Source organism: Lutra lutra, chromosome 17 (genome assembly GCF_902655055.1).
Source record: "Lutra lutra chromosome 17, mLutLut1.2, whole genome shotgun sequence".
In the NCBI taxonomy this organism is placed as follows: domain Eukaryota; kingdom Metazoa; phylum Chordata; class Mammalia; order Carnivora; family Mustelidae; genus Lutra; species Lutra lutra.
Window position 1 is genome coordinate 42,365,083 of NC_062294.1, and position 22,968 is coordinate 42,388,050.

General features: G+C 44.4%; 1 protein-coding gene across 3 annotated transcripts in view; it reads left to right on the forward strand.

The window, feature by feature from the left end:
- The window catches only part of GARRE1 (granule associated Rac and RHOG effector 1), an 83,524-nt gene that overhangs the window by 45,155 nt on the left and 15,401 nt on the right, over positions 1-22,968 (forward strand). For all 3 annotated transcript variants that reach the window (XM_047710617.1, XM_047710616.1, XM_047710615.1), the window contains 6 exons: positions 10,411-10,614; positions 15,659-15,799; positions 16,039-16,134; positions 16,271-16,432; positions 17,322-17,480; positions 20,085-20,182. In XM_047710617.1, coding sequence (XP_047566573.1) covers positions 10,411-10,614; positions 15,659-15,799; positions 16,039-16,134; positions 16,271-16,432; positions 17,322-17,480; positions 20,085-20,182 — 860 coding nt within the window. The remainder of the gene's footprint in view (positions 1-10,410; positions 10,615-15,658; positions 15,800-16,038; positions 16,135-16,270; positions 16,433-17,321; positions 17,481-20,084; positions 20,183-22,968) is intronic.

Here is a 22,968-nt window from a genome sequence, read left to right on the forward strand (position 1 = left end):
GAGTAGGAACCCCCTCTCCGCCGCTACAACAGTGACATCTCTGGCTCCAGATGTCGATAATGTTGATGTGGAGAAACCCTGAGGTGGTGGGAACTGGCTTGTGCCAAGATGTGAGGCAGGAGCTGGGCTCAGAATTTCTGAGGAACGGGAAGAAAGCAGGGTAGCCAGAGCTGAGGGGAGGATAGGAGATGTGTTCAGAGAACAGTCAGGGCCCAGGTCATGCAGGGTGTTGTAGGACAGAACGAAGACTGGATTTTCCTCTGATGGCAGTGAAAAGCCACTGGACGATTTTGAGCAGGGGAGTGCAGTAACCTGATTTCTGTTTTATAACCGTTTCCTGTGTGGAAAGTAGACTCTAGGGGAGAGAGGAGATGCTGCTGGTTGCCTCCCAAAATCCAGTCTCCCCTTCTTCCTCAGCAATAGAACTCCAGGTTTGTTTCTGTTTTGTTTTGTTTTGTTTTGTTTTGTTTTGTTTTGTTTTCAGGCATACTGTGCCCGGAAAAGGGAGTATACGCCCAGCCTTCCTTACATCCGGGGTCACTTGAGTAAGTCCTGGTCTGAAGATATAACTAGAGGTTTGGGATGAGTCTGCTGCCCCAGTTTGCTGCTCTCTAGGATGCAGGCGGATGGCTGGAGGTCCTTTAGCCCTTTGACGTATGAGACGGTGAAGAATGTCAGCATGGCGAGAGGAGGCAGAGCAGAAAGATGGGAACTGGGCTCCTTGTGGTACCCAGGAGTCCCCATCCCAGCTCTGGACTGCCGAACCCTAGGTTTATTTTTTAACCTTAGAAAAAAGAAAGAAGTAAACACCACTCTTGCTTAAGCCACTGCATTTGTTGTTGTTGCGTATAGACAGACCTAATCCTAATTGAGTGGGACAGGAAGATCAGTTAAGAGGCTATTATAGTAATTAATCCGAGCAAGAGTAGCTTGGAACAGAATGCCAGCAGAGGAGGTGACTGGAAGCGGTTGGACTCGTTTCTCAGTGTACGGCTCAGAGGCATTAGGTGTATTCACACTGGCCTACAACCCTCAGCGCCATCCATCTCCAGAACGTCCTCATCTTCCCAAACTGAAACCCTGCTCCTTTAAGCAACACCCTCCATTCCGCCCTCCTCCCAATCCCAGGAAACTTCCTTTTTTCTACCTTCTGTCTCTGTCAGTTCTCCTGTTCTTGGTACTTCATATCGGTGGGATGTACAGTATTTGTCTCTCTGTGCCAGCTGCTCTCATTTACTTTTATGTCTTTAAGGCTCACCCATGCTGTAGTAAGTGTCAGCGCTTCCCTCCTTTTTAAAGCTGATTGATATTCTAGCAGTTTTATTTGAACGTAGTAGCACTGTGGGACACTGTGTGCATGAGAAAGAGAAAGAGGGGTTGACGATGACTCCAGGGTTTACCACATGAGCAGCTGGACCTCTGGTCGTGCTCTTTACTGAAATGGGGTGAGAGTAGATTGGAATAATAGGTCTGCAGTGCCTGTTAGACCTCCCAGGGGCAATGTCAAGTAGATAGTCGGATATACAGATTTGGAGTTCAAGGCTGAGGTCCAGACAGGAGATAGGAACTTGGGAACAGTTGAGTCAATAGATGGTATTTGAAGCTGTAAAACCAGACCAGATCATCAAGGGAGTGAATATAACTAGGGAACCAGAGGGAGAATGGAAGGACGAGTGAGCCTTGGGGCACTCCAGTATTTAGAGGGAAGAGATGACCTGGGAGCAGCCCGAGAGTGAGGTAGAGATAGAGCAAGTGCAGTGTCTTGGAAGCCAAGAGAAGCAGGTGTTTCAGGAAGGGGGGAGGGGCCCCCTGTCTCAGATGCTGCTGGGAGGAGGTGGAAGACTCCCTTCCCTGCCTCAGCCCAAGACTTGCCACTGTGCTCATGAGTAGGAATACCACATGCATGACAGAGCCTGTCAGTCACACGGGCATGGTGGAGCCCAGCTCAGTGAAGGAGCACAGGGGAGGCCTGGCCTGCCACATCACCTGGGATGCAGAGGGCTTCTGCTCAGTGTTGTACGGTGAAGATGATGTTGATGGAGTGGATTTCCAATTGTGAGTTCCCCATTTGTCTTTTTTTTTTTTTTTTAAGATTTTATTTATTTATTTGACAGACAGAGATCACAAGTAGGCAGAGAGGCAGGCATAGAGAGAGGAAGGGAAGCAGGCTCCCTGCTGAGCAGAGAGCCCGACGCGGGACTCGATCCCAGGACCCTGAGATCATGACCTGAGCCGAAGGCAGCGGCTTAACCCACTGAGCCACCCAGGTGCCCTCCCCATTTGTCTTTTTAATCATTTCTTCCATTGAGATAGGGTTGTTTTGTTTTGTTTTGTTTTTTTAAGATTTATTTATTTGAGAGAGAGAGAGAGACAGCATGAGCAAGGGGGGCAGAGGGAGAAGGAAAGAGAATCTCAAGCAGACTCCACACTGAGCACAGAGCTGACCCAGGACCCCAAAATCCTGACCTGAGCTGAAACCAAGAGATGGATCCTTAACCGACTGAGCCCCCCAGGTACCCCCAGTTGAGATAGTTTAGTATTTTCTTCTTAAGTCAGTGCCTTAACCACTCAGATGTCCCAGTGATGATAATTTCTTCTTGATTGAAGTGACAACTTTTTTTCTTAAAGATTTTATTTATTCATTTGATGGGGGGAGGGAGTGTGTGTACAAGCATAGAGAGCGGCAGGCAGAGGGAGAAACAGGCTTCCCGCTGGGTAGGGAGCCCGATGTGGGACTTGATCCCAGAACCCTGGGATCTGACCTGAGCGAAAGTCAGATGCTTAACCATCCAGGCACCCCTGAAGTATTAACTTTTAAAGAAAAATACACTCCTATCAACAAAAAGAATTTTCTGAATTCTGATAGGTTCCCAAGCCATAAGCTTGTCTGGGTAACTTAAATATATTTTATCTCTGCCTGTAGAAACCCATAATATTACTTTGCTTTATTTATGGAGGAAACTTGCATTTTCAATGGGAAAAATTACTGGAAGATTAGTCCTTTGTTTACCATAATTAATGTGGACTTAGTTACCTTGAGTAGCCTTTCACGGTTTCATGTCCTGAGTGACATTTTATAATTATCCTTATTAGTTATGTTAAGATTTATAGCAATGTACAGTGCCTGGGTATAGCAATGTACAGTTGGTTAAGCAACTGCCTTTGGCTCAGGTCATGATCCTGGAGTCCCAGGACTGAGTCCTGCATCAGGCTCCCTGCTTAGCAGGGAGTCTGCTTCTCCCTCTGACCCTCCCCCTTCTCATGCTTTCTCTCTCTCTCTCTCGCTCTCATTCTCTCATTCTCTCTCTCTCAAATAAATAAAATCTTTAAAAAAAGATTTATAGCAATGTAGCTAAAATACAAAACTTCCTGTGTGTGTTGGCATCGTATTAAATTGTTGATATATTTTCTTTTGGAAAGCAGGCTATAGAAGAGAGTATATAAATATAATCTAGTTTTTGCAAAGAAAAAAATCCATCTATAGGTACAAATGTAGGCTGTAGAGGAAACGTGATCAGTGGTTATATCTATTTAATGATATTTAGTAGATTTTTTTTTAAAGATTTTTTATTTATTTATTTGACAGAGATCACAAGTAGGCAGAGAGGTGGACAGAGAGAGAGAGAGGAGGAAGCAGGCTCCTGGCTGAGCAGAGAGCCCAATGTGAGGCTCGATCCCAGGACCCTGGGATCATGACCTGAGCCGAAGGCAGAGGCTTTAACCCACTGAGCCACCCAGGCGCCCTATTTAGTAGATTTTTATTTAGCTGATCTTTTTCCCCCTAATTTGTTTGCAGTGATTATGTATTACTGTTGTAAAAGATTTTGTGCACCAGAGTGCTCAGCCCATGAAGTAGGAGTTCTGAAACTGTCTCTGTTGATATTTTCACCAGCAGGCAAGGGCATCATGTCCAGAAGCAGAATATATATAATTTTGGGTGAATAATTAGCATTTGGTGTTGGTTTGGCCACCCTTGGGCACGCATTAGCTTTTCTTCCCTTTCTTTGTTCTCTCTCCTATACGTAGCATGGCAGCTTGCTCTAGGTTAATACTGACTGCAAAGAGATCTTTGTTTTGTTAGTTGCCTGTTTTAAAATTTTTAAATATTTAAACACTCAACTGTAATTGGTTTTAGGTCAGACTGTACATAGTTTCAGTAAGTTTGTTTTTTACATTTTTATACTGTAATCTAATCTTTGCAGAGCACTTTCCGTAGCCTGGCCATGGTCCGCTGCATTCTCTATTTCTCTGGAGACACATTTATGTCTCTATATCACATTCTGCTCTATTGGTTAGATCATTATGTAATAACTCTGGAATTATCATATGAACAAAGGAGCAAGGTTGAGGATACTTGGAACCAACTATAGTGTTTAAGGTAAAAGTAAATATTGCAGAGAAAGAAATGATTGAATGACTTTGGAATTTCTAATAAAAACGGCCAATCCAGATCGACTCCATTTCATTCACTCTAGACTTTTAAAATGATCAGAAATAAATGTTAGAATTCCTGGAAATGTTTGACAGGGTGGTGTTTGTGACAGTTTTATTTGTTCTTCACTCCGGGGATGTGAGAGAGACAGATTGTTAAGTGAGGTTGAGTAGGAAATGAACTGGGTGAGACACTGTGTGTTTTAATGTGAAAATCACAAGGCATGTTAGGAGATGGAGTAGATGTGGGTATTCCATCATCCCAACACAGGCGTGTGTTCAAGGCTGAGTCAGGCCTTGCCTGGCCTCGAATAGCCATAACTAAAACCAAATTTTGAAATATGTCTAGGACGGTAGAGTTCCATTGATCCTCAGCATCAGTGGGGGCGTAGAAAGTGTGGTCTTTTGGGATTCAAAATAGGGTTACCTTAAACTAAAATCTGTTTTAATTAGTAAAATGTAAACATCACCAAAAAGAAAAGGTTTTCTGGTTCTGTCCATCAACACAACACCCTTAGCAGCAGATGTGGTATGTGTACGTGGGTATGGGAACGTGAACTCCTACCCTTTCCCGCCACCATCAGGGAGTTCCAGAAAACAAGGTTTCCTTTTGGTAGATCCTTAAATTTAGGCTGATTATATCCAGCATGCTCCTTGGACATTGAGAAGCAAGAGGGTCATGGTCACTGATGGTCTCTATTCAGGAATTGGGCCTTTATGGGGAATTTAAGTCACATTGAAAGGTTTCTTTTATTTATTTATTTATTTATTTTGAAAGGTTTCTTTTAATGCAGAAGTCTGAAATTGGCCTGAAATTCCATCAACTTGGGATGCTTTGGATAGATTAATCTTTTTTTACGTTTTATTTATTTAAGTAATCTCTATGCCCAACCTGGGGCTCAAACTCACGACCCTGAGATCTAGAGTCTCAAGCTTCTCCGACAGAGCCAGCCAGGCATCCCAGATTAATCTTTTAAAAATGCAAATGTCAATTAATTCCACTTGCTTTATTCATAATTCTTAAATGAGACTGATGTGCTGAAGGACTGAACAGATGTTTTTGGATTTGGAATTCCTCAGTAGGCAGGAGAAGCTGCTCTTTCTCCCAAGCCCCTTGCACCCTCTCCCTGTTTCAAATTGCTGTTTCCAGCCAATCTTAGCAGCTGTTCTCTGCTGTGGAATCATTAACTTTTTTTTTTTTAAAGATTTTATTTATTTATTTGACAGAAGGAGAGAGATCACAAGTAGGCAGAGAGGCAGGCAGAGAGACAAGAAGGGAAGCTGGCTCCCCACTGAGCAGAGAGCCCGATGTGGGGCTCGATCCCAGGACCCTGAGATCATGACCTGAACTGAAGGCAGAGGCTTTAAATTAACCCACTGAGCCACCCAGGCGCCCAGAAGCACTAAGCTTTTTTTTTTTTTTTTTAATCTTTTTTTTTTTTTAATTTATTTTCAGCATAACAGTATTCATTGTTTTTGTACCACACCCAGTGCTCCATGTAATCCGTGCCCTCTCTAATACCCACCACCTGGTTCCCCCAACCTCCCACCGCCCCACCTCTTCAGACCCTTCAGATTGTTTTTCAGAGTCCATAGTCTCTCATTGTTTACCTCCCCTTCCAATTTCCCCCAACTCCCTTCCCCTAACTCCCCATGGAATCATTAACTTTTGAGACTCATGCCATCTAGGAGTGCCACAGGCTGTCCCGCTTGAAACTTTTGTCCCAGTCCCTTTTCTACAGCCAGAGAAGACGGAGCCATGCCTCTCAGTCTCCATTCCCACCCTGGGTCCTGACACCATGTGGGAGAAGTCAGGGCTCCTGCACAGGGCTCTTCCCCTCTTCTTAGGAGCCACCACCATTGTGGCTGCGTCCTGGATCATATCCTAGGGAGACAGTGGCTTGTTGGTTAGGAACACTGCTTTTGGAGTTGAACATATCTGGCATCAGGTCTCTGCTCCACCTCTTATCACCTACATGGCATTGGAGCAGGCTTCTTTCTTGAAGCTTCAGTGTTATCATCTGTAAAGTGGGTACATTTCTCTTACCCACAGAGTTGCTTCCCTGTTAGTAAAGTGCTTGGTATGGGTTAAGCACTCAATAAACGGAAGCTGCTGTTAGAGCTGCAGGTGTCTGTCCGCTGACATTTTAAACTCCAGTGTCTCTGACCTCCCCACTCACCCGTTTCCCCAGTCCCGCTGTCCAGGCACTGGTCTCCATGCGAAGGACAAAATACCTGCCCACGGCCCTGAGGTTGCATGCTTTCGAATTCACAGCTTTAGAGTCTGTATTTCCTTCCAGGTTCGTCAGGAAGCCCCAAGGACTGGCCCAGGTCTGGTGGAGGCCGGTGGGGTCTGTTACAGGAGGAAACCTGGACTGTGACAGGAGATGGGTAGAGGCAGGCTGGAGGTTGAGCTGTGTCCTCTCTCAAGAGAACACAGTGTTTATGCGTCTCTTACTGTAAGCCTTTAGAGCAGAGCTCTGTTTGATGGCTTTTAGTGACTTGTTCACAACACAGATATTTTGTTGCAGCTGTAATTGGGATTGATGCTGCATCTATCCAGGGGAAGGGCGGGAAGAAGGGGCAGGGGAGAGATTGCTGAGCTCTGGTTCTCATCATTCCTTGTTTACAGGGAAGAAATTTAAATTAAATGACTCATCCAAGGTCAAACATGTAAAAATGGTGGAGACAACATACCGAATGTCTGCCTTTTAAACTGTCCTGCATCTTCCCCCCTTATCCCTGCAGCAGCATCCTCCTCCTCCCACGAGAGGAACGCACCCCAGCCCTGTCCTCCCATCAGGCAGCATGGGCCTATTCCTACCTGGGGACCCCGCATCAGACTTTTCCCAGAATTTTCCCTTTTAGAAGGGGGAAAAGTGGTTTCCTGTTCCCTTAGTCCTTTCCTCAGAGAGCTTTTTCCTTTCCGCCTCGCTCTTCTCCAGCAGCCCCCGACATACAATATTGACTTAGCAGTTTGTTCCCCACCATTAGAAAGTGTGATTGATGGGGGCGCCTGGGTGGCTCAGTGGGTTAAGCCGCTGCCTTTGGCTCAGGTCATGATCTCAGGGTCCTGGGATCAAGTCCTGCATCGGGCTCTCTGCTCAGCAGGGAGCCTGCTTCCCTCTCTCTCTCTGCCTGCCTCTCCGTCTACTTGTGAGCTCTCTCTGTCAAATAAATAAATAAAATCTTAAAAAAAAAAAAAAAGTGTGATTGAGCCTCCAACTCTTGATTTCCTCTCAGGTCGTGATCTCAGGGTCCAGAGATCGAATCCTGCATGGAGTCCTACGTCCGACTCCGCGCTCAGCGGGGAGTGTACTTCACTCCCTCTCCCTTAAATAAATAAATAAATAAATATAAAAATAAATAAATCTTTTTTAAAAAACAGAAAGGCAGAAAGAAAGAAACCCTCATGAGGACAAGGACTTGCTGTCTCTTTTGTAGTGTCCTTTGGCCTTTTGTTGTGCTTTTTACATACCCAGTATTCGTACACTACATATGTGTTGAACAAATGAATGTCTTGGTTGTATTTGTCAGAAGCTGTAAGAACATGTCCCCAGAGTACATGGTACCTGGCGTCTCCACTTCCTCCTCTTCCCACCTCCCCAGAGCCTGCCAAGAGGCTGAGGAAGGAGGAGGAGGAAGAGTTTGTGTCTGAGGAGTCAGCTCCACTCCTCCTGTGTTTGCACTGTGTGGGGCTTCAGGATACCCTCATTCCGGCCTAGGCCAGTTAAGGTTGAGTGTGTCATGTGCCTGGTCTCGGTGCTGCCAGCCCACAGCTGTATCCAGCCATTTCTAGCCTGTTGGAGGCAATGGGACACAGGGGCCAAGAGCATAGACACTTGAGCCAGATGACCACTCTGTTACAACCAGTTTGTGTTCCTTTGACAAAGTTTCATAACCTTTCTGTGCCTCGGTCTTACTGTCTGTAAAATGGGAATGACTTCATACCGTTGTTCTGAGGATGAAATGCGGTGCTCCATGGTAGACCTTTAGCATAGGTGATGTACACACGGAGTGTTCCGTGAAGGCCAGCTGCTGCTACGTACAATACGAAATATATGCTGTTCCGTCTGTTTCTGTCACGTGACTCTGGGTTGCTAGGACGCTTCCTCTGTGTCCCTCACCCTGCTCCAGCTGGCATAGACTAGTCATGAGAAGGAGCTTTGAGGCAGGTATGAGTGGAAACCCAGGAGGTTTGGGTGGGAGTTCAGCCTCTAATTGTTCTCCATAGAGGGCTGATGGTTTGGTGTGAAATTTGTGTGAGTTTATTTGTTTTAGTCTGGCGCTGGTGACTTCTACAGGGGAGAATCGGAGCGAACAGATGTTACCACTGAAACTTGCCTGACTTTCTCCAGGAAGCAGATCTCTGACCAGTGGTGATGGAAAAGGACAGCATCTAAAATGTGTGCTGGGATGTGAGAAGCCCCAACTCAAGTCTTACTTTTAGGTGCTTCAGAGGACAGGACTGGGCCAGAGGGTGGGCACCAGGATCAGATTTTAGTTCCTTGTAAAGGCAGTGGAAACAGTTCCCCAACCTTTCCCGCCTCCCCAAGGCAGTACACCGAGTGCTAGCAGCAAGCGGGCCCTCTCAGCTGTGCTCCTACCAGTTGAATAAATTGCAAACTCAATAAAGTAATTTCTTGAGTAAGTCATCTACTGTGTGAACCAATGAAATAGGATAGACCCTCCATGGAAAATATGGTGAATGTTATGGAACATGATAAAAGATAGTTTTGTTATTATTGTCAAATTTAGTATGGACAAAACAACTAAAAATTTAAGAGAACTTGTCAGTAATCTGGAAGTTCTCTGCTCAAGTTGCTTTGCATGTGACAAGTTCTTACTCTCTCCGCTTAGCAGAAGCCTGCTTCTCCTTCTCCCTCTGCTTGTCACTCCCCTTGCTTGTGCTCGCTCTCTCTCTCTCTCTCTCTGTCAAATAAATAAATAAAATCTAAAAAAAAAAAAATCAGAGAATAGTTTTGGCCATTGCCAAGGGTGGCATTGCACATTTGTATCTTAAAATATTAATGGTAAATAGTATTTTTTGGCATATAAATTATTATAGTTACATATTAACAGTATGTATTAGCATAGTATTATGTATATAGTATTTTTTTAAAAGATTTTATTGATTTACCTGAGTGAGAGAGAGCACAAGAACAGGGAGAACAGAGGGAGAGGGAGAAGCAAACTCAGCTGAGCAAGGATTCCAGATGCGGGGCTCCATTCCAGGATCCCAGGATCATGACCTGAGCCAAAGGCAGACGCTTCACTGACTGAGCCTCGCAGGCGCCCCTGTGTATAGTCCCTGCTGATGGACAGCTCCATCAACTAACTAACTACTGATAGGTATCAGGAGAGTGAGTTTTGACTGTTGTGACAAATAGTCATCCAGTATGTTTTGTTGACTCCTAGAAGACTGGTCTGTCAGCTTTGTTTCTTTGTTTCCTAAGACTGGAATTATGACATACAGCGATGTTAATAACACTGTTACCAAAATAACTTGTATCTTTGGATTCCATTTCTAATAGAATTCTTATGGTCAAACTGACCTTTCAGATTTTCATTCACATGGTTTTTACTGTGCCTTCTGAATCCTGTGTACACATAACTGGAACTGTGGGTTCCTCTGGTTCGTTAGGAGCCCAAAGACAACCAGGGTTAGGGTGAGCCAGAGTCCACCTGAGGGGAGTGGGGGCTGGTGGGAACTGGGAAGGCCCATTTGAAACTTGGGCTTTGCTATTCGGTTGCAACATTTTGGCTTGTAGACATGAGGCACCCGGTGCAGACAGACGTGAGAACAAAGATCATGCTGAAGCAGGCTGACTGTCAAACTTGCTGTGATTTCACATTTCCAGGTTGTGTTACCTCCTGCTCACGCTGTTACCTCCTGCTCACACTGATGGTTAACAGGGTGCTGCACTGATGGCGGTGGCGACCCACCTGCTAACCCCCCCGGCTCTCTTGTTTTCACAGGTGTTGGGGCGATGTTTCTTGACGGTGGTACAGGTCCATTTCCAGTTTTTGACCCAGGCCTTACAGAAGGTCCAGCCCGTGGCTCACTCCTGCTTTGCCGAGGTGGTTGTGCCAGAGAAGAAGAATGGCGGCGGTGGCTTATCCAGCGTGAGCCACACACCCGAGTTGGAGGAAGCTGTCCGCTCCTGGCGGGGCGCTGCTGAGGTAACCGTGACTTGGGGGAGATGGGTGCCCTGTGTTCGAATAGCGGAGGCTCCAGACAACCTTTGCCTGTTGGTTCCTAAAAGCAGTATTTCATTTAGAGGTGTTAGGTTTTGTTTTGTTTTTTTTTAATATTTCATTTATTTATTTGACAGAGCTCACAAGTAGGCAGAGAGGAGGAAGCAGGCTCCCCACTGAGCACAGAGCCCGATGTGGGGCTCGATCCCAGGACCCTGAGATCATGACCTGAGCCGAAGGCAGAGGTTTAACCCACTGAGCTGCCCAGGCGCCCCTAGAGGTGTTAGTTTTGAATATTATCATTCCCTCTTTCCTTCATTTGACGGTGACTGCCTCTGTGAACGGGCCCGCTGGGTGCCGGGCGTGGGCCAGGCACCAGGGTGACGGCTTCCTCTCCTAGCCTCCAAGAGGAAAGGCCTACAAAAACAGGGTGAAAGAGCTGTGATGGAGGTGTGCGGGGTGCAGGAGCCCAGAGAAAAGGCCCTGTCTCCAACCAGGAGCCGTGCAGCAGAGCTTCAAGGAAGAGGGACCAGGGAGAAAAGGCTGGAGCCTCAGTCTGGAAAGACGGGCCTGAGCTGGCTGCAAGGGTCCGTGCTTGGCCAGGCGGCCAGGTGGGGTGTGGGCAGTGACAGCACACTTCTTGTAGGCACTTTAATACTCTTTGGTATCCAGAGATGTCCTGCCCTGTTTCTCTGCTCTTTTCACAGCCAACAACTTTTTTTTTTTTTTTTAATTTTATTTTTTATAAACATATAATATATTTTTATCCCCAGGGGTACAGGTCTGCAAATCGCCAGGTTTACATACTTCACAGCACTCACCATAGCACATACCCTCCCCAATGTCCATAACCCCACCCCCCCTCTCCCAACCCCCCTCCCCCTACCAACCCTCAGTTTGTTTTGTGAGATTAAGAGTCACTTATGGTTTGTCTCCCTCCCAATCCCATCTTGTTTCATTTACTCTTTTCCTACCTCCTTAAGCCCCCATGTTGCATCTCCTCTCCCTCATATCAGGGAGATCATATGATAGTTGTCTTTCTCTGATTGACTTATTTCGCTAAGCATGATACCCTCTAGTTCCATCCACGTCGTCGCAAATGGCAAGATTTCATTTCTTTTGATGGCTGCATGGTATTTCATTGTGTATATATACCACATCTTCTTTATCCATTCGTCTGTTGATGGACATCTAGGTTCTTTCCATAGTTTGGCTATTGTAGACATTGCTGCTATAAACATTCGGGTGCACGTGCCCCTTCGGATCACTACGTTTGTATCTTTAGGGTAAATAACCAGCAGTGCAATTGCAGGGTCATAGGGTAGTTCTATTTTCAACATTTTGAGGAACCTCCATGCTGTTTTCCAGAGTGGTTGCACCAGCTTGCATTCCCACCAACAGTGTAGGAGGGTTCCCCTTTCTCCGCATCCTCGCCAGCATCTGTCATTTCCTGACTTGTTAATTTTAGCCATTCTGACTGGTGTGAGGTGATATCTCATTGTGGTTTTGATTTGTATTTCCCTGATGCCGAGTGATATGGAGCACTTTTTCATGTGTCTGTTGGCCATCTGGATGTCTTCTTTGCAGAAATGTCTGTTCATGTCTTCTGCCCATTTCTTGATTGGATTATTTGTTCTTTGGGTGTTGAGTTTGCTAAGTTCTTTATAGATTTTGGACACTAGCCCTTTATCTGATATGTCATTTGCAAATATCTTCTCCCATTCTGTCAGTTGTCTTTTGGTTTTGTTAACTGTTTCCTTTGCTACACAGCCAACTTCTTGGAAGAATTGTCCACCACACCTCTGAGTCGTTCTAAAAAAGATTATTATGAAACACTTCAAGCATTTAGGAAATGTCCCATTTACCCTCTGTCTTCCTTTTAGCTTCATCAAGTGAATCTTAACTTTTTACCAGTTGCTGCTCCGTGCCTTTTGCTTACTTACTTACTCACTTACTTATTTTTAAGTAAGCTCTGTGTCCAATGTGGGGCTTGACCTCACAACCCTGAGATTAAGAGTCACGTGGTCTGGGGCGCCTGGGTGGCTCAGTTGGTTAAGTGACTGCCTTCGCCTCTGGTCATGATCCTGGAGTCCTGGGATCAAGTCCCACATCAGACTCCCTGACTGCTTCTCCCGCTGACCTCTCTCCTCTCATGCTCTCTCTCTCTCTCTCAAATAAATAAATAAAATCATTTAAAAAAATTTTTTTAAAGAGTCACGTGCTCTACCGAGTCAAACAGGTGCCCCTTTCATGCCTGTTATTTTTAACAGAAAAAAAAATATTATTTACAAATGCAGCTGAGTTCCCTTTGTACCATTTACTGTCTTACTCACATCCCTTCCTTTGTAGTGATAGCCTCTTTTGAATTAGGAGTTTGTGAGTCCTGTGTATATTTATGTATTTTTACTCTGTATGCATGTATCTGTGGAGAACATCAGTAATTATTTTGCACAATACAAAACTGTATATAAATGGCATCATTCAGCTCACTGAAATCCGGCTTCCATTCCTGCACAAGAACAGGCTTTCTCTTCTCAGGGTCACTGGGGCCTTCTGTGTGGCCAAATCCAGGGAACCGTCTGACTCCATCCAGCCCTCACGACAATATGGGCCCTTGGAGACCCTCTCTTCCTGTGGCATCCCTGAACCCGGTGTTAACCTCCTGGGCCATTCTCTCTGTCTACTTCGCTAGCTTCCCCTCTTCAACACAACTTATGAATGTCAGTTTTTCAAGGCTCAGTTCTGGGCCCCCTTCCTCCTATAGGGTCTCCATCTAGCCTTGGACTTTAAAAACTGCCTGTGTGCCGGGGCCCCTCAAATATGTGTGACCAGTCCACTTCTGGTCACTGGAATACAGGAACTCCAGGCCCCTGTGTTCAGCTGTTGCTTGCCTCAGGTATCCTTATGGCTCAGTCTTAGCTTTCCCCACACCTCTGGCGCTCCCCAGATTTTTCCCATGCTAGCAAGTGCTGCCATCCCACACTGGGTCCTTCATGCCAAAAAACTTAAGACTTGCCTTCCTGTCTTTGCATTTTTTCTGCATCCAATCCATAAGCCCTGAAGGTCCCACCCCCCCCATAAGCCCTGAAGGTCCCACCCCCAAAGTTTTATCCCAGATCTGTCCCTTTCTGTCACTTCCCTTTAGTGATTTAGGCAATCACTACTCTTCCCTGACACCTGCAGTAAATGAACTCCCTTTTCTCCTCCCTGTCTTACCATCCTTCATCACTCTCCATTTAAAAGTGGATGGTGTTGGGGCACCTGGGTGGCTCAGTTGGTTAAAGCCTTTGCCTTCGGCTCAGGTAATGATCTCAGGGTCCTGGGATCAAACACCACATCAGGCTCTCTGCTCAGCGGGGAGCCTGCTTCCTCCTCACTCTTTGCCTGCCTCTCTGCCTACTTGTGATCTCTGTCTGTCAAGTAAATAAATAAAATCTTTTTAAAAAAATGTATTAAAAAAAAAGTGGATGGTGTTGCTATTTCCTTGTAAAGTATAGACCCTTCACCTTGACCCGCCTCGTCCCACAGTCTGGTTCCTGCCTTGCTCAGTAGCCTTATCTATGGCCACTGTCCCCCTTGCTCACTAGGTTCTGGTTTCTTTGCTGACATGTCTGCTCATCCATCCCACACTTCTGCTGACCGCCTCCTCCTCTGTGAACTCATAACTGAAATGCTGATGTCTCAGTGTCTGGGGTTTTCCTCCATTTTAAATGTATTTCATGTTTTAGTTTGGCCTATGAGGCTATCAGCTCCAGGATGGTAGGGACTAGGCTGTGGGCTTGACTGCCTATCCAGTGACACCCACCCTCACGGGTTAAATAGTTGAGTGAAAGAGTCTTAGAAAGAGAGTTAGATGGTTTTAAACTGTGGACTCTTGGGGTTCAGGGACTGGATGGAATGGTAGTCTTAGGTCATTTGTGGAGCTTTGGGAACTTTATAGCATTATAGCTACTAATTACCTTACTGCAATTTTGGTAAATCTTACAATTCCTACACCAGAAGAACAAAAGAAGAACAAAAATCAGCTTTTAAAAAATGTCATTTGTTACACAAATATTGTTGCAACAAAAATGGACATGGAAAAATTGAAGGACAGTTCATTCTGAATTCTTCCTCCCATCTAAGAAATTAAATATATTTTTTCTGTACTCTCTGGTCCTGACCCACATGGAGAGGTAACTTACATTTCATCACAGCAAGATATTGATTCATTTTTTTCTTGTTTCTTGTTTTTCTGTCTTGATTATATACTCTTCATAAACATTGAATGACCAAACAATAAGTTTTTAATATTTTTGGTGCAGATTTAAAAATACTATTTTCTCTTTAACATTCTAATGTACCTTTTTTTCCTGTCCTGTGTTGGCATGACTTTTTACTTTGGTGTAGAGGAGCACCTAACCTTACATGTTCTTTTTTATTATTATTATTCTGGAAAATCCAAGTGCCAATATTCTAGCCTCTCTGTATTTTAAAGCAGAGAAATAAAAAAATGTGACAGTTTGACATACAAAACAAAATTAATAGCAGACGGGTGTGTTTTCTTTCCAGGGTTTCTTAAGTCAAGTAGTGCTGTGTCAGCTTTGCTTTCTCTCTCTCTCTCTTTTTTTTTTTTTTTTTAAGATTTTATTTATTTATTTGACACACAGAGAGAGAGAGATCACAAGTAGGCAGAGAGGCAGGCAGAGAGAAAGGGGGGAAGCAGGCTCCCCGCTGAGCAGAGAGCCTGATGCAGGGCTTGATCTCGGGACCCTGAGATCATGACCCGAGCCGAAGGCAGAGGCTTAACCCACTGAGCCACCCAGGTGCCCTGCTTTGCTCTCACTTCAAGATGCTTGATTTTGTCTTCCTAAATTTCTGGCTTCTCACCTGGTAATACAGACAATCCAGAATGTCTGGTGTACCTCTCACGCTTAGAGAGTTTCTCACTTTAACTTAGTTGTGTTTGATGTTTTGTTTCTTGTTCTCTAAATATTGCTCATGCCTTTCACATTCTCTGTCACCTGCCAGCCACTGTTTCTTGTTGCAGGCGACATCCAGACTGAGGGAAAGAGGCTGTGACGGCCGCCTGGCAGGCATCGAGGTTCAGCAGCTCTTCTGTTCTCAGAGCGCGCCGATTCCTGAGCACCAGCTCAAAGAACTGAACGTGAAGATCGACAGTGCTTTGCAGGTCAGTGTTTTAGACCTGGCACATAGTTATCCGAGGGCAGGAACATGGGAGGGAGTTCAAGTTGGGATGTTGAGCCAATTGGAAAGAATGGTAAGATGGTAGTTGGCCCGAAGCCTTTTAATTAACTATAGAACTTTTATATTTCTGTTGTCACTGGACGTTGTCATTTTATGATGTCATTTTCTGATCATTTTATGATCTGTGTAATCTTGATTCTTCACAAAACATCTTCTTTTCAGGCTTATAAAATAGCTCTGGAAAGTTTAGGCCACTGTGAATATGCAATGAAAGCTGGTTTCCACCTGAATCCAAAGGCAATTGAAGCCAGTTTACAGGTATGCTTTCCTCTCTGGTTGCTCTAGGGAGCTGTGGGGTGGCACACCTGCCACCCCAACTGAGCCTGGTGTCTGGGGCTGGTGTGCCGTGGGTCACCTGTCCTCTCCTCCCCTCTCCTCTCCAAACCTCTCGCAGGGCTGCTGCAGCGAGGCTGAGGCACAGCAGACAGGGCGGCGGCAGACCCCCCCGCAGCCCATGCAGTGTGAGCTTCCCACTGTCCCCGTGCAGATAGGATCACACTTCCTGAAGGGCGTCTCCTTCAACGAATCCGCCGCCGACAACCTGAAACTTAAGACGGTAGCTTTCCATGGGGTTTCAGCAACCGGGTGTGAACGTGGAAACAGTTCTTCAGGGACACCTAAGGGCTTTTAAAAAATAGATATTAAAAAACAAAACTGAAGTCAAGGCAGGGGGTATTAGTAAATTGGTGTCTAAGAGCAGACTGTGGTGACTTACCTTAATGAGACATTTGCCAGGTTTTATTCATAGTTGGGTTAAATGTTTAACATAAAGTGTTTTGAAAGTACATTACAAAAATACTGTTTATGATTGATGTTTTAGTGGACTTCTGCAAATTAAATAAGAAGTCTTGTCATACTACTGTAGTGACTATGACTGTTCATGGGCCTTCCTTTGTGCCGGGCATGGTGCCAAGGGTTCACGTGCACGGTCTCATTTAAAGCTCACCCTGAGGTGGGTGCTGCTCTGTTCTGTTCGACGGCTGGAGGAACGAAGGCCCGAGCTCACACAGCCAGAAAGGAGGAGACTGGAATTTGAGGTTATGCAGTCTGTTTCCAGAGCCTGCATACCTGACCACTTGGTCATCCAAAATAAAGTTGAGGTTTTCATTGGTATTTGTTTTTACCAGATGATTTTGTCTCCTTATTTAGAGGAATTCAGAATTTCCAAATTCCTCACCAATTTGCATCAGAAATGGCTATCTGATGCTGTATTTTGTGCTAGTATAGAAATCACATGCACGTATTAATGCACGTGTATCCGTATTCTCTGAGGGTATCTGATGACAGTTGCTTGAGACACGAAAATGACATGATGGGGGGGTGCACTGAAACAAAAGTGCATTTTTCTGGAGGACTGCTGTGTACCTGTCAATTCATTTTGACACATTTGAGAATTTTGCACAGCTTTATCTTGGGCGGTGAGCTCTCGTCTTCTCAATCTGTAGCATACGATGTTACAGCTGATCAAGGAGGCGGGCTGCTACAATGGAATCACACCCAGGGATGAGCTTCCTGTGACTGAAGTACTGAACCAGGTGTGCCCGTCCACGTGGCGGGGCGCCTGCAAGACTGCTGTGCAGCTGCTCTTTGGCCAGGCTGGACTGGTGAGTAGTTGATTGGGATGCAGGGGAGAGAGAGCCGGGAGCCCTGTATCCAGCATGGGGCACGTGGTGTGGGCACAGGTGTGTAAATACTGAATCATTGTGAAAGTTCATCAGTCCTGCAGGGTCAGACCACATGGAGAAGGTAGAGGAACAGCAGCCTTAAAAAGCCCTTTTTTTTCCGTTTATAGATTCATGGTACGTATTTGCCAGGATCCTAGATCCAAAATGATGTTGCAGGTTTTCCTCATTTTAAAGAAAACAACATCCGTAATGATTTGACAGGGAGGGCCTCTTTACCTGGCTCGCCTACCCTGGAGTGACAGTGGAGTCTCAAAGGTGCCAGGCTTCTTCCTGTCTCAGGCGTTTGCACTTGGCTGCTCCTTTTACCCGAGACTCCTCCTCTCCAGTCTTTATGTGACTTACTCCTTAGCTTCCTGGTATCAGCTCAAATACCACTCCTCTGAGAAACCACCATGGTGTAAGTCGTCCCCTGACCACTTTGTATCCCAGCTCTGTTTCTCTCCTCTCCTTCTCACCTTTGGAGAGAAGAGTAACTTCTGCCAGAGTTGGGCGGGATCAGGAAATCAACATCTGAAATCACCGTCTAGCTTTTTGTTTGGCATCTAAGACCCATATAATCTTACATACTTGATTCTACTTTCTAGAATTAAATGGCTACTTTTTGAAAAGATACAGCATTTTATTTTTTTTTTTAAGATTTTATTTATTTATTTGATGGACAGAGATCACAAGTAGGCAGAGAAGCAGGCAGAGAGAGAGGGGGAAGCAGGCTCCCAGCTGAGCAGAGAGCCCGATGCAGGGCTCGATCCCAGGACCCTGAGATCATGACCTGAGCCGAAGGCAGAGTCTTAACCCACAGAGCCACCCAGGCGCCCCAAGCTCCAGCATTTTAGTCAGAGGTTACAGCAGACTAATTCAAGATTAAGAAAGTTTAAAGAACTGTTTCTTACTTTAATTCCTACTTTATTTGTGAATGGAGCAGTGGGGAAGATGCAGACCTCTTGTTTCACATGGGTGAGGGCTCAGGTGTCCCTCAGGTGTCAGGGCTCGGGTGCGCTGCCTTGGATAGGGCCAGGTGACTTATGCTTTCTTTAGGTTCTAGTTCTTACTACAGGAACCCCTAAGAGAAGGAGTAAGGATAAGCTGGAGATCCCCCTGCTGAAGTATGTGAGAGCCTACTGCCTCTGGGAAATTGATCCATATTCCCAGAGATCATTTTAGCTGAAACTAGGAGAACCATGGCATAAGTTCTCCAAAAAGGAGTAAAGTAAGGTAGAAGGACACAGACTGTTCTGGGAAAACACTGTAGGTTTAAAAAAAAAAAAAGTCCCATGTTATTGAGAGAGCAGAAACGTCTTCCAGTTCCTAACTCCTTGCTCCCAGGGTACCTTTGTGTGCGATTGACAAAGAACCTTTAGATTATGGCTCTGCAGATGGGCGGAGAGAGGAAACACCTGCCTGGTCTAACAATGGCTATTACTTGGACAGGAAGTCTTTTCCAAAGGACATTGCAGACCAGCTCTGGGAATTCTGTTTGCAGCAGTGGAAATCAGCTCCATTAGAGGCTGAATTTGGAATCAAAATAAGCAGCTTTGCATGACTTTGACAATATAACAGATTTATTTATTTATTTTTAAGTAATCTCTGTACTCAATGTGGGGCTTGAACTCATGACCCTGAGATCAAGAGTCGGATGCTCCACCGACATAAAGCACTTTTTAAAGTGCTTTATGCTTATTTTCTTAAATTCTTTTAGTTATTTGAAAATATATTCATCATTTTGTCGAAATCTCTACCTAGGCTACTACATCATCTGTGTAATGTTAAAGACTCTATTCCAAATAAGAAGAAATCATTGGGGCATCTGGTTGGCTCGGTCAGTTGAGCCTCTGACTCTTGATTTTGCCTCAAGTCATGATCTCAGGATTGTGAGATCCCCACGTTAGGCTCCATGCTGGGTATGGAGCCTGTTTGGGCTTCTCTCTCTCTCTCTGCCCCTCATTACCTACCCCCTGCTCATGCATTCTCTTTCTCTCTCTCTCTTAAAAAAAGGGGGGGGGCAAGAAAAGAACAGAAGAACTCAGTGAGAGAAGAATCATTTTTACCTTTCTGAACTAATTCTGTTTTTATTGATGGCTGAGGATAAAATGATCCATTAAAAAAAGCTTCATCCACTTCTAGCTTATATTCAGTCATTATAAATGGACTTTTCTGAAGCTGTGGTTAGATTTTTAATGATGAAACCATCATTACTTCTTTCAAGTGCATAAAGTAAAAAAAAATATACTAAAATAAAGGAAACAAAATAATTCCTAATTAACATATTTATGGTTTGGAAAAAGTACTGAAAGTCCTTACAAAGTTCAGTACATCCTACACCCAGAATTTGGTTTCTGCTCATTGAAGTATAACTGTCTTCAGTCATCTTTATTACTTGTGCTTGTCTTCCTGGGGCTCTGGAGTGGCCTCTGCATGACCGCCTTGCCAGAGTCACTCACATCAGTAGGCTCACGTATTAGATTTGTTTGTGATCCATTTGCCTCTCGAAAAGCTGATTGTTGTTTTTTTCTTTCTCTCTCTTAGGTGGTAGTTGACACAGCACAGATTGAAAATAAAGAAGCATATGCCCCCCAGATAAGTTTAGAGGGCTCCAGAGTTGTGGTTCAAGTCCCGTCCACATGGTAACGTGACTCGTCTATTAACACAAGCCTAGGCTCTGATTGAAGTGTACACATCTTTGAAAAGATTGCTTTGTTTTGGACAAACCCCATGTTAGGTGGCATGTCAGGTCTTGCTGCTTGGGCGGGTACACGGGCAGTGGTTATCGATCCATAAGAAGGAAGCCAAGATGTCTGAAAAATAGTCTTTTTGACCAATAATATAAGTAAAATGTTATGTACTCATGGATCATAATGACCAATATTATCTTCTCTTTATTACCGGGTCCACAGCTTTTGAACAGAGTACCTCATTTTCCCTAAGTCACCAGTATTTCTCTAAAGCTGAGCATAGAACATAGAATCCCTTCTCCTCCTTTGTTCCAGTAACAACCCTGATGATCTTGAGCTCGTGCCATTAGAAGTGTGGGGACAGACTGAGCCATTTTTATTTTTTATTATTTAATTACATTTATAAATTTACAATAGATAAAGTATTCTTCTTTATTTATTTATTTTTAAAATATTTTATTTATTTATTTGACAGACAGAGATGACAAGTGGTCAGAGAGGCAGGCAGAGAGAGAAAGAGGAGGAAGCAGGCTCCCCGCCGAGCAGAGAGCCTGATGCGGGGCTCGATCCCAGGACCCTGGGATCATGACCTGAGCCGAAAGCAGAGGCTTTAACCCCCTGAGCCACCCAGGTGCCCCTCTTCTTAGTTTATTAAAACAGAAGCTCCTACAAAGGAGTAAGAAAATGGGCAAGGTGCATGAATAAGTAGCCAAAAAATAACATAAACAACACAGCTGTCAACAAATAGATGAAGAAAATGTGTAACCTCACCTGATAAGGTGAGTAAAGAAACAATATGATGTCATTTTGCCCAGATGTTGTTAAATTGTTTTAGAATAATAAATAATTTTTTAAAAAAATAAGTAAAAATATAAAGGTTTTGGCCAGACTGTGCAAAACAAGCACAGGAGGTGGATAAATCACACGGCCTTTCTGGAGGGCAGTTCAGTGTATCAGGAGCCTAAAATAAGAAATCTGACCTCAGGAGTTCTACAGTTCTGCCTCTGGGGATTTATCCTTGTGATGTGCATAGATCCAGCTAACAGAGCTGCATCATAACTTTATTAATAAATTGCAAAAACGGAGCTGTTGAAAGTGTTGGAAGACTTCTGTTATTAAGATTATGATATGAGGAGCGTCTGGGTGGCTCAGAGGGTTAAGCCTCTGCCTTCGGCTCAGGTCATGGTCTCAGGGTCCTCGGATCAAGCCCCACATCGGGCTCTCTGCTCAGCGGGGAGCCTGCTTCCCTCCCCACTCTCTGCCTGTCTCTCTGCCTACTTGTGATCCTGCTCTCTGTGTCAAATAAATAAAATCTTTTAAAAAATCAAAAAAAAAGATTATGATATGAATGAGTATATAACCATATAGAAAAATTTTGAAACATTCTGGTAGGAAGAAAGAGAGAGGAAGAAAGGCGTGATGGCACGCTTAGTGCCTGTATGGACCAGGATGGTAGCTGGGTCATACATTGGAGTTTTATTTAAACCATTTCTCCTTGAAACGTGGGGGTCCAGTGATAGACTCTGCCAAAGTCTTAGGACTTGTTGATATATGAGGTGAGGGTGAGAAGTTTACTTCATGTCCCAAAACCTCCCTTCTTTCAGTTTCCTCCCCCACTAAGTTTTTTATTTGATTATTGAGATGACATATTGTTAATTTATATACATTTCTTCATTCCTATCAAACAAACCAAAAGCTCACTTTTCTGTAAGATTTTTGTGTCCCTGAATTCTTTTTTTTTCTTTTAAGATTTTATTTTATTTATTTGACAGAGAGAGATCACAAGTAGGCAGAGAGGCAGGCAGAGAGAGAGGGGGAAGCAGGTTCCCTGCTGAGCAGAGAGTCCAGCGTGGAGCCTGCGATCCTGAGATGACCTGAGCTGAAGGCAGAGGCTTAACCCACTGAGCCACCCAGGCGCCCCAAGTGTCCTTGAATTCTTAATTTGTTTTCCAACTCAGGTTCTTACTGAAAAATATTAAACTTAACCAGGATTCTCATTTTAGAGAAAATAGTTTGAACTTTTGAATAATTGAGTGAATATAAATGACTAGTACTAAAATGGTGAACACTACAATTTACTTCCAGAACTCTCCATGTATCATGAGTAATTCATTGAGAGTAATTCATTCTTTGTAATTCATTGAACCTCCACAAAAGACCTTATAGACTATAATTTCTTGGAGAGGCTCCCTCTGGTGGTTGCTTTTGGTAAAAGTGCAAAGCTTTCAAAATACATATTTTTGTTTCTTTCGATGTATAAACTATGTGGTTGTTGAGAAGAATGCCAAAAGAAGCGATTGCTTTACTCCACCTTCGGCAAAATGAAATAGTTAGCAAAGGCAGTCAAGAATTTATTATACAGGGGCGCCTGGGTGGCTCAGTGGGTTAGAGCCTCTGCCTTCAGCTCAGGTCATGATCCCGGGGTCCTGGGATCGAGCCCCACATGGGGCTCTCTGCTCGGCGGGGAGCCTGCTTCCCTTCCTCTCTCTCTGCCTGCCTCTCTGCCTGCTTGTGATCTCTGTCTGTCAGATAAATGAATAAAGTCTTTAGGGGGAAATAAAAAGAATTGATTATATGCTTTGCGTTTAATAAAATGGAGTGTCCCATTGCCAGATGTGGTTTTTTTTTCCAAATTAAGTAATACCTTATTTAGATTTTTTAACTGTCTTATTTTAGTCCATCCCTTCTTTCTTTCAACAAATACTTACTAAATACCTTCTGTGTGGCAGACACTGCCT